This window comes from Elephas maximus, chromosome 5 (assembly GCF_024166365.1).
Source record: "Elephas maximus indicus isolate mEleMax1 chromosome 5, mEleMax1 primary haplotype, whole genome shotgun sequence".
In the NCBI taxonomy this organism is placed as follows: Eukaryota; Metazoa; Chordata; class Mammalia; order Proboscidea; family Elephantidae; genus Elephas; species Elephas maximus.
This window is the reverse complement of record NC_064823.1, coordinates 45,475,345-45,487,854: the sequence shown is the minus strand read 5'-3', so window position 1 is coordinate 45,487,854 and position 12,510 is coordinate 45,475,345. Positions and strand designations below refer to the sequence as shown.

Genomic DNA, 12,510 nt, shown 5'->3' with positions numbered 1-12,510 from the left:
TTTAACCATGAACAGTGTCATGTTCTCATCACTTGCATTGCTACTATTTGGGTCTAAGCCACCATAGCTTGGTTTTCCTGCTTTTGATCTTATACTATGTCCCATGTAGCAGCCAGAGTAATCCTTTTAGGTGTAAGTCAGATCATGTCACTACTCTCCTCACAATCTTCCAGTGGCTACTCAACTCACTTGGTATCAAGTCAAAGTCTATAAGAAGGCTTTTAAGCCATACAAGATCTGACCACTGACACCCCTGTAACTTCATCTCCTTCTACTCTCCTCCTCACTCATTCCACTCTATACACAGTCTCTTTACTGTTTCCCTCACACATAAAGCATGCTACCACCTCTGGGCCTGTGCACTTGCTACGCATTGCTTGGAACTTTTTTTTTTTAAGAAATCTATGTAACTCACTCTCTCACTTCCTTTAGATTCTCTTTTTTAAAAGTCACCTTTTCAGTGAGACCTTCTCTAACCCTGTCATATAAAACAGCAACCTTCATCCTGTTTTCCCATCTCCTCCTCCTCAGTATTCTTTATCTCCCTTATTCTTCTTTATTTTCCTCACTGGCACTTATCACCAACAAACACGCTAAATGTTTTCTTTTATGTTTATTGTCTGTAGATGGATAGCTGTCAAGTTGATCCCAACTCATGGCGACCTTATGTACAACAAAACAAAATGCTGCCCAGTCTCTTGCCCTCATTAGCCCTCTGCTTCACCAAACATACGTCCTCCTCCAGCAATTAATTCCTCCTGATGACATGTTCAAAGCAAGTGACTCAAAAAATGTTCTTTTGTGATCCATAAAGTTTTCATTGGCTAATTTTTAGAAGTAGATCACCAGGCCCGTCTTCCTAGTCTGCAAACTCTGCAAAAACCTGTCCACAATGGGTGACCTTGCTGGTATTTACCAGTGGCATAGCTTCCAGCATCATAGCAACACCGACGCCACCACAGTAAGACCAACTGACAGATGGGTGGTGGTTTGTCTGTAGACCCCTAACTGAATGCAAATTCTATAAGAGCAGGTGTTCTTTTTTTTTTTTTTTTAAGGCTATATCTCTAGAACCTACAGCAGTGTCTGTTTTAAAGTATTTATTCAAACATATTGTTGAATAAATTAATGAATTGGTTTTTGTTATGTTAGTGCTCATATGTCCCTTTATGACTGAAATATTTCATCAAAAGGAATAAAATAAATACTAAAAAAGTGAACTAAAATTTTGAATATTTTTCTTATAACAACATGTCATGTAAATAATGTAGTAGTATGTTTCTCCCCCTCCATGTTTAGTATTGTTGTTGATGGAGATAGTATGCACAATTTAAAGTACCCCAAAAAGTTTGTTTTGTATCACAAAGCATTAGCAAATAGACCTAGCACTGAGTGACTTATCATAATAAATATATAAAGGGATTTTGGGCTTAATGACATTCCAATTATTAAACTTTTAAGCCAACAATTTAATTTCTGACTAGGGTGTAAGGGAAAGGTTTCAAAACCATTACTTATATTTAAAATAAGCAACAACTTTTCTTTGTCCAATTTTGCTTTATCATGAAATTAAAGTCTCATATCTCATACACTTTTAATACACCTTTCTTTTTTAAATCAACCACCTCTCAACCTTTTTGCTTCACTCAAGAGTTAAAATGTAGTGGATTGAGAGCACAGTGAGCAAGCAGTATCAGAAGGAATGGTGGAATAAGGACTTCCAAAAAAGTTGCTCCTCCATAAAAAACAATGAGAACACTGGCAAAAATGATCAAAATCAACCTTTTCAGAACTCTGGAAATTAAACAAAGTTTTGCAACAATCTGAGGAGTGCATACTCAAAAATGGTAGAAGGGATCTCAAAAACAGTGAGCTTTGTGGTGTTTTATCTTATACTATTCCCATTTCTTTCTCCTCGGTTCTACAGACACCTTGAAAATCAACAGCCCCCCAATCACCGTGAACACCAGCAGCCTGGCAGCCACTAGAGGGGGTAGAATGAGTTTGGATTCCCCTAATGTGGCATAGTGGTTAAGTGCTACGGCTGCTAACCAAAAGGTCGGCAGTTCGAATCCACCGGGCACTCCTTGGAAACTCTATGGGGCAATTCTACTTTCTCCTGTAGGGTTGCTATGACTTAGAATTGACTTGACGGACACAGGTTTCTTTTTTTTTTTTTTTTTAATGCACCGTTTCAGAGAATTGTGATTATTTGACCTCTCTACCAGTTCCCTGGAAACCTTTACTTCCAGGGCCTGTCTTTATTTGACCTGACTCTAAGCTCTCAAACAGCCTTTTCCCCAGAGGCATTTGTTGAAAGCAATTAGCAATGATTGTTTAATGTCACAGCTGCCTAAGGCTGTGAAAACCACTGGGGTAAACAAGAAGCTGACAAAAAATATTAAACGAAAAAGCTAGGAATGAGATATCCATAGGAGGCTTTGAAAAGTTCCAACATAATTTGGGGAATTTAGAAGGTCATGCATACATATGTGGGAATATGCACATGCCCAGAAAAGACCTGTCAAGGCCCTAGGCTCTCATCTTTGGCTGCCCTTGAGGATCTATGCAAGCAGAAAGTGAAGGTGAAGGCAGCATTTTTAACTACCTTTTTATCCCAGTGTTGAAGGAGTGCCCCAACACAGAGAATCTCCTGACAAAGGCTGGGAGACTTATTGGGTCAAGATGTTTAAGGAGATCTCTGTCCAGTCATTAGCCAACAGTTAAGCTAATGGAGTAGAGACTTAGTGGTCACACATGATAAAGAATACAGAGTATACAGGATTAATTCAAAAAGTGACTAAACAACCAAATATCATCAACAGCAACTATAGCCACAACACACAGCAACAAAAATACTTTGGAGGGAGGTGGAAACTGATTTCCAGAGTTGCCATATTATATTTAAAATGTCCAGCTTTTTTTTTTTAATTATGAGATGTTACTAAAGATTGTAAATCAGCTGCTTTAAATATGTTTTAGAGCTAAAAAATGCAATACTTAAAATCACTAAAAGAAAGTATGAGAATAGTGTCTTATCAAATAGAGAACATCACTAAAGTTACCACAAAAACCAAAACCCACTGCTGTTGAGTCGATTCCAGCCCTATAGGACAGAGTAGAACTGCCCCATAGAGTTTCCAAGGAGTGCCTGGTGGATTTGAACTGCTGAACTTTTGGTTATTAGCCATAATTCTTAACCACTACACCACCCGGGTTTCCAATAAAGAGTTAAGAAATGTTAAAAAGAATCAAACAGAAATTCTGGGGTTTAATAGTATGATAATGGAAATGAAAAATTCACTAGAGGTGCTCAACAGCAGATGTGTGCTGGCAGAAGAAAGAATCAGTAAGTTTAAAAATAGGTCAATTGAAATGATCTACTCTGTGGAGCAGAAAGAAAAATGAACAAAAATGAACAACATCTCAGATTCCTCTGGGACACTATCAGCCATACCAGTATATACATAATGGGAGTTCCAGGAAGAGAGACAGAGCAGAAAATATATTTGAAGAAATAATGGCCAAAAACTTACAAAATTTGATGAAAAGCATTAATCTACACATCCAAGAAGTTCAATTAACTCCAAGTGGAATAAACTCAAAGAGATCCACATTTAGACATGTCATAAACCATCAAAAGACAAAGAAAGAGTCTTAAAAATAGCAAAAGAGAAACAACTTGTAAATTGCACCTCATCAAAATTTTAAACTTTTACTTCAAAGGACACTATTAAGAAAGTAAAAAGACAATGCATAGAATTGGAGAAAACATTTACAGATCAGACACTTGATAAGGGACCTATATCCAGAACATATAAAGAAATCTTACAGCTCAACAAGAACAGGCAAATAATTGAAAAACAGGCAAATTATTTGAATACACAGTTATCCAGTGAAGATATACAAATGGTCAATAAACACATGAAAAGATGTGCAACATCATTAGGTAAATGCTAACCAAAACCACAATGAGATACCACCAGATAGCTACAATAAAAAAGACAATAACAAGTGGAGAGAATGTGGAGAAATTGAAATCTTCATACATTGCTGGTAGGACTAGGAAATGATGCAGCCCTTTGTGAAACAGTTTAGCAGTTCCTCAAAATGTTAAACATAGAGTTACTATATGATCAAGCAATTCTATTCTTAGGCATATATCCAAAAGAAATGAAAATGTACATCCATATAAAAATTTTGATACAAATATTCATAGCAGTATTATTCATAACAGCTAAAAAAAATCAAAACAACCCAAATGTGCATTACTGATGAATGGATAAATAAAATGTAGTATATTCATACAATGGAGTATTATTCAGCCATAAAAAGGAATGAAGTACTGATACATGCTACAACACTGATAGACCTTGAAAACATTATGCTAAGGGAAAGAAGCCAGTAACAAAAGGCAACATATTGTTTGATTCCATTTATATAAAATGTCTAATGTCTAGTACAAGTAAATTAAGACATAAATAAGACCAGTGTTTGCAAGAGGTTAGAGGGAGAGGGTAATGGGGAGTGACTTCTAAGGGATATGGAGTTTCTTTGGGGGGTGATGAAAATATTCTGGAATTAGTGGTGAAGGTTTACAACCTGGTAGATATATTAAAAGGCACTGAATTTTATACTTTACAAGGATGAAATTCATGGTATGTAAATATATATCTCAATTAAAAAAAACAGGGCACATACTGTGATGCCATAAAGATCTGGTTTTCAATTTTTGTTTTATTATTCACTAGCTGTTTAACTTATTAGTCCCTTTCTGAGTTTCAGTTTCATGCACACATTATAAATTAGGGATAATCATACCTTCCTTAGAGGTTCTTGAAAGGATTAAATAACACAGTTATATTAAAAATTCTAGTATATTTTTAGGTATACACCAAGTATTCAATAATTATTAATTCTCATATCCCATTATTTTCAATCTGTTTTTCACACTCCCAACTGTTCTTTGTCTTACTAATTTCTATGCTTATTCACCTTCCCTTCTCATTAATTATAATTACTTAAAAACTTCTCAACAGCCACACAGTATCTTTCCAATGAAGATGGGAATTCATGTTTTTCTGCCATGAAGAGGAGAAAATTAAAATATTTCAAAGAAGAAAGCAATGAAAAAAGTTTTTATTTCAAATTGTTCTAATTTCAAAGTTTCAAGTAGAGTTGTTGCACCAAAATCCATTACATGGTAATGATATTTCAGGTGTAATAGTCCTAATGTTTGAGAACATACCTGGGAAGCCTATTCAACTTTTAGACAACTGTAATTCAAATATTTATTTACTAGCATAGGTACTCTTGCTTGTCTTATCTGTCAACATGTTTTAGAAACGTCTTAGGATCTTTCACATATACATTCATATTCATGTTTTCTCTTTATCATCTATATTTCTGGAGGCACAGAATGGAATTGTTAAAATTGCTTTGTATTTAGTCATAAGCAGATTTATATTTGTCTTTAATAAATATAATTTGCTAGTGATGTGAAAATATGAAAACATGTATGTACTTAGATATTTTGAAACATAAAAATGCACAATAAGTGCCAAGGGTAAAAAATTGTGAACTACTATAAAAAACCTAACTGTAAAAATCTATTGTTTAAAATTCACACATATTAAATGAATTTTGAACATATTTTACTATCATTAGAATATTTCTTTTTTAAAGTTAAAATATATCTTACTAAATTTACTAGGGTATCTCAAAACCCCTATATATTAATTGAATCCAATTTCAGGGAAACCATTAAGATTTTGTGATAATACTGGAAAGTATGAAATATGCAAAGTATTATAACTGAAAGTTTGGTTGACTACATGTATAAAGGTATTGTATTTAGTAAGAATAACAATGTTATAAAATCTGAACTGCATGGTTTTGTAAAATGCTATTTCTTTTGTCAACCAACAAAATTAAGTGCACATTCCTACTCTATTAACAAAAAAACCAATAAGTAAGTAAAGGAGAGACTTGCTACTTGGACAAATATGTAAAAAAAAAAAAAAAAAATCTCCCTAATTATATAACCAAATTAACGTAAAGGTTTTCTGAAATACTTGCATGAATACAAACATATGCTGGAAATGGCTATGTTTAAAATAATATTATTAAGTAATAATAATGACACTAAAACCAACAAACCAAACCAAACCAAACCTGTTGCCATCAAGTCGATTCCAACTTATAGAGGCCCTATAGGACAGAACAGAGCTGCCCAACAGATTTTCCAAGGAGTGCCTAGTAGATTCAAACTGCTGACCTTTTGATTAGCAGCTGTAGCACTTAACAGCTACACCACCAGGGTTTCTATAATGACACTCAAGTATATTAAATTTAACATCCATCTTCTTTTATAGTTTGTAAACCAAATCATACATACCAGATCTGTCTTTGGAGGCTCTGGACACTCAGTAGAGAAATAAGATGCTGAACTCCTGACTCCACTATCAGGAGTTGGCTTTGCAGGTTGTGCGTGCTGTCTGTAAGTAGCACTTTTAGGAGTCCAACAAAACAGGTTGATTGATTCTCGTACACAGCGTTCAATGTCAATTTCTAGACGGGAAATTAAAAAAAAAAGAGCATATGTATAGAATTAGGCTTGCTATCTTTATGTAAAAAACACAATCTTTCCCAAATGCATATATCTAAAAACTATATGATTAAGATAATAACTAATTAGAAGTGTTGTCAGTAAAAAAAGTAACGAAGATTTTAATCATCATATTTCTGATTAGAATGACGGGATGTTTGGTATTATTACTGCATATGTGTACATATACATGCGTATGTTTGTATGTGTGTGTCTTACTTGATATTATCATCTATCCTGTGGTGCAGCGGTTAAGAGCTCAGCTGCAACCAAGAGGTTGGCAGCTTGAATTCATCAGCTGCTTCTTAGAAACCCTATGGGGCACTTCTACTCTGTCTTTGTTGCTATGAGCTGTAATCGACTCAACGGCCACGGGTTTTGGTTTTTATGTGTATATACCCAAAAAAAACCAAACCCAGTGCTGTCGAGTCGATTTCGACCCATAGCGACCCTATAGGACAGAACAGAACTGCCCCATAGAGTTTCCAAGGAGCGCCTGGTGGATTGGAACTGCCCACCCTTTGGTTAGCAGCCATAGCACTTAACCACTATATGACCAGGGTTTCCGTGTATATATATGTATATGTGTATATATATATATATGATGTGTTTGTGTGTATGTGTATTTCAGTACATCATTATTCAAACATCATAGAATACAAAATGTCTCCTTATTTAAGAATCTACTCTGATTATATTTTCACTTTTTGAAAATGAAATAGAGGTAAGGGGTACTAGAACTTGAAAATCAGCAAGCAAAAGATTCAGACGTTAATTCACATTATTTCTACTTCCAATAAATGTACTGAATGTTTCATTTCTCTTTACTAAAGAATTTATAAAATAATCAGGGCAAAATTAATAAAACTCAATTCAGTATTCTCCTTTTTTCTTATAATTCCTTGAGTGAGGTGTAGAAAACTTTAAGTGAGGTTTTATATGGAAAGAGATTAAATATACTTGATTAAAATGAAAAAGCAAAGCAAAACAGTTTCACAGAAAATTTCCTTTTCTTTCACAGGTATGCAATTTAAACACCTTTGGTGCAGAGGCAATATACACAGGAATACAACACAACCCCAATTTAATGTTTGTATCTTTTTTTTATCTTTTAATGGGATGGTATTTTTTTTTTTAATCTTTTAATGGGATAGTAGCTCTTTAAAAAGAAAGAAAAACAAACCCGTTACCCTTGAATCGATTCTGACTCATAGCAATCCTATAGGACATAGAATTGCCCTTTAGAGTTTTCAAGGAACTGCTGGTGGATTTGAACTGTTAACCACTGTGCCAACAAAGCTCCAGTAGCTCTCTAAGGAGGCCAATATTCCTCTACGGGTAGTTGGCATAGGGAAAGTGGAGAGATCACACCAAGACAGCAGAAGTTCAAAAACATTGAAGGGATGAGGGATGAAGGTGTTTAGCACTGACTAGCTTTTCCCTTTTTATATTCCCAAATTAACAATTAGCAGATATTCTCATTTCCTCTGCAAAGTCAAAGTATGTTGGCTCAGACAAGAAATGGATAAAAAAATATAATAGATGTTTTAAATTACACGGAAGTAGTTCTCTATTTTTCTTCTTGAAGTGAGGGGGTTATATGTAAGAGGAGAAAGTAAACAGGATTTTAAGTAGACTCTGTGGTTGAAACGGTAAGAGTTATGTATTTAGAGTTAACAACTTTGATGAGGTAGAGAACCCTTGGAGAAGAGAAGGAAAACTGATACTTAGTGAGTGCCTACTATATGACAGGCCTTGTATATTTTCACTTAGTCCACTTAATTCTTACAGTGACTTTTGAAGATAGGTATTATAATTACCATTTCTGTTGAAGAAACTAAGACTCAAAGAAGCTAAGCGACATAGTATTCTGTGTTGTCTCAGGCAGAATTCTTGCAGTTGCTGAATGGTTATAATGCATCTTTTGTTATTTCCCAATTCATTTAGATATGATCAGCAGGTCTGGAAGGCTTAGTTACTCAATTAAGCATTCCTTTATTTGTTATTAGTGATGTTTGCCAATATCACAGCTGGTTACTTCTATGGCTACACAAAGGTCAGATTTCATCACACCACATGATATTTCTATCATAAAATCTATAAAAACAGAGTTTTGAGACAAGGTTCTATTTATCTGAGTAATAGTATAGTGAAATGTATCTTTAAAAAAGCTCTATAACACTATCAATTGGATATTCCAGAAAGAGAAAAACACAAACACCAAATGGAAGAAAAATTATCTATTAAAATTTAAGACAGGTTCTTCTATTCTGTTTCAGAAGGAAGAGCTATACACAATTCATTCTAGAAACTTCCACGCAAATAGTTAAAATAAAAATTTGACAGCTAAAGGGAGAAAATCACCAGTCATCTATTTAAACAACAACAACAAAAAGTATCTCTTAACACGGCTCAATCCCCAAAGGGTAAGAATTTCGAACCACAGATTTTACATCTCCAGTGTGACACATCTGTCACCTGCACTTCAAGTCAAGTCAATGATCCAGGTTAGAGGTTGTAGTTCAGCCCTTAAATAACTTGCCATGGAACGGTCATTTATATTTGCTTCCAAAACACCCTACTAATACCAGAAAAGGTTTACAGTGATTCTAGAGGATTTACTGGTGTCCATCCTGATTCTACCCTGTTAGTACTGGCAGATATCCTAGTCTTCTTCAACTTGACACATGTCCCCTTTCCATCTCAAAATCCTTTCAAAGTGCTTTATCATAAACAAAATATTAGGCAAGAGTACTTCATATACTGTAAGTTAAAAGACGCAATTATACTAAAAAAGTAATCTCTCAGCCTATGACACCACTCTTTTCCAACTTATAGTTATTTATATATTGCATGTATCCTGGATTCGGCTTTCCCAGGTTTGAATCCAAACTCCATGAGGTATTTTGTGACTCTGAGCAAAATAGTTTCTCTAAATCTTGGATTCTTCATTCTTATCCATTACTAACATATCTTCATAGAACTAACAAACTATTTTCAAGATGATAAAACACATTTCATGTTTTCATTTGGGGGAGGATAAAAAAAAAAAGAAACCAAACCCATTGCTGTTGAGTCAATTCTGACTCATAGTGACCCTATAGGACAGAGTAGAACTGCCCCATATGGTTTCCAGGGAATACCTGGTGAATTCAAACCTCCAGCCTTTTGGTTAGCAGCCATAGCTCTTAACCACTATGGCACCACGGTTTCCGGGGAAGGACAGGTGGAGGAGGAATCCCTCCTGATTCCCTCTGTTCTCTTGCTTTAATGCCTATTAACTGTGTCCCGGGACCTCTCTTTACCATCATCCAATTCGCTTTGGCTTTCTGCTATATTTGATTCTTAATGTTTTGGGTAAAACATTATTTACTCTGATTTATTTCATCATTTGGTGGATCATATCTCCTAAAAAAGGGTTTTTAGGAGGCAAACCATTTAGAAACTTTCCATATCTTTTAATATCTTTATTCTTCTCCTGACTGATATTTTGAATAGGTATAGATTTCTAGGGTTGAAATTTTTTCCTTTAGAGTTATGAAAGGCAGTACACCATTGTGCTTGGCTGAGAAGTTTTATGTATTTCTAACTGATATCATTTTCACAATGACATATCCAAGTGTATACTACTTCATTATGCTGGGTATTTGAAGGTCCTTTTGTAACCCCTCAAAATGGCTGAAAACTTTCTAAATATGATAAAACACATGAATCTACACATCCAACAAACTCAATGAACTCCAAGTAGGATAAACACAAAGAGATTAAAACTAAGACAAAGAAACAGAGATAAAGGGAATTCCCTCAACATGATGGAGGGCATTTATGAAAAGCCCACAGCTAGGATCTCAATCAATGGTGACACACTGAAAGCTTTAATATTTAATACTGTACTAGCCAGAGTTCCAGCCAGAGCAATTAGACAAGAAAGAAACACAAAAGACATCCAAGTTGTAAATGAAGTAAAACTGTCTCTAGTCACAGGTGACGTGATTCTACATGTCGAAAACCCTGAAGAGAACACTAGAAAGCTAATAGGTTAATCAATGAATTCAGCAAAGTTGCATGGTACAAGATCAGCACACAAATATCAGTTGCGTTTCAGGAATAAACAATCTGAAAAGGAAATTAAGAAAATGATTTCATTTACGACAGCATACAAAAGAATAAAATACCTGGGAATAAATTTAACTAAGAAGGTGAAAGAAAAACATACTGAAAACTTGAAAACATTGCTGAAAAAAATTAAAGAGGAACTAAATAAATGAAAGGCACCCCATTTTAATTGACTGGAAGACCTAACATTGTTAAGATGGCAACCATACCCAAAGGAATCTACAGATTCAACACAATTCCTATTAAAACTCCAGTAGCCTTTTTTGTAGAAATGGGAAATTCATACGAAATTGCAATGGATACCTCAAAGCCAAAACAATATTAAAAAAAAAAAAAAAGTTGAAGGACTCAGGTTTCTGGATTTCAGAACTTACTATAAAGCTATAATAATCAAAACAGTACAATATTAGCATAAAGCTAGACATATAGAACAATGGATTAGAATTGAGAGTCCAGAAATAAACCATATCATGAAAGAGTACTGGATTTTATCAAATGCCCTTTCTGCTTCAACTGGGATGATAATGTGTGTTTTCTCCTTTTTCCATTCATTCTATTCATGCAGTATATTACATTAGTTAATTTTCTTATTCTGTTGTTGCCAGTTGATTTTTGACAAGAGGGCCAAGACTATTTGATGGGGAAAGAATAAACCCATTGCTGTTGAGTTGATTCTGACTCACAGAGGCCCTACAGGACGAAGTACAAATGCCCCATTTCCAAGGCTGTAAATTTTATGGAAGCAGACTGCCTCATCTTTGTTCCTCAGAGCTACTGGTGGATTTGAACTGCCAACCTTTTGGTTAGGAGCCAAGTGCTTAATCTCCGCACCACTAAGACCCCATAGACTAGATTACATGGAAGATTTATTTTTTTAATACCAGGGAAGCCAGTAACCTTGAAACAAAGCAAATAGAGCTTTGGTGATAGAAATGATGCCAGAGATTGCATGACAGAATTTTGCATGAGCAATGACTTATTCATTGAAAATACCTTTTTTCAACAAATGTCTATACATACGGACCTCACTGGATGGAATACACAGGAATCAAATCAACTACATCTGTAGAAAGAGAAGCTAGAGAAGCTCAATATCATCAGTCAGCTCATAAGTAAGTTCAAGTAGAAGTTGAAAAAAACTAGAAAAGTCCACAAGAGCCAAAGTACTATCTTGAGTATATCCCACCTGAATTTACAGGTCCTTTCAAGAATAGATTTGGCCCACTGAACACTAATGACCGAAGACCAGATGAGTTGTGGGATGACATCAAGAAGAACATACATGACAAAAGCAAAGAATCATTAACAAGACAGAAAAGAAGTAAAAGACCAAATTGGATGTCAGAAGAGACTCTGAAACTTGCTCTTGAATGTAAAGTAGCTAAGCAAATGGAAGAAATGATTAAGTCAAGGAACTGAACAGAAGATTTCAGAGGATGGTATGAAAAGACAAAGTCAAGTCTTACTGAAATGTACAAAGACCTGGAGTTACAAAACTGAAAGGTAAGAACATGCTCAGCCTTTTTCAAGCTGAAAGACTGAAGAAAAAATTCAAGCCTTGTGTTGCAACATTGAGGGATTCTAAGGACAAAATATTGAACGACACAGAAGGCATCAAAAGAAGATCGAAGGTATACACAGAGTCACTGTGCCAAAAAGAATTGGTTGACAGTCACCCTTTTAGGAGGTAGCATGTGATCAAGAACTGATGGTATTAAAGGAAGAAGTCTGAGCTGCACTGAAGGCACCGGTGAAAAACAGGAATTGATGGAATATAAATTTTGAGA

At 34.9% G+C, this 12,510-nt stretch overlaps 1 protein-coding gene across 1 annotated transcript in view; it reads right to left on the bottom strand.

Moving 5' to 3' along the window:
- TBCK (TBC1 domain containing kinase) overlaps positions 1 to 12,510 on the bottom strand; it is a 272,075-nt gene that overhangs the window by 87,399 nt on the left and 172,166 nt on the right. Inside the window, exon 23 of the mRNA XM_049885573.1 lies at positions 6,398 to 6,570. Coding sequence (XP_049741530.1) covers positions 6,398 to 6,570 — 173 coding nt within the window. The remainder of the gene's footprint in view (positions 1 to 6,397; positions 6,571 to 12,510) is intronic.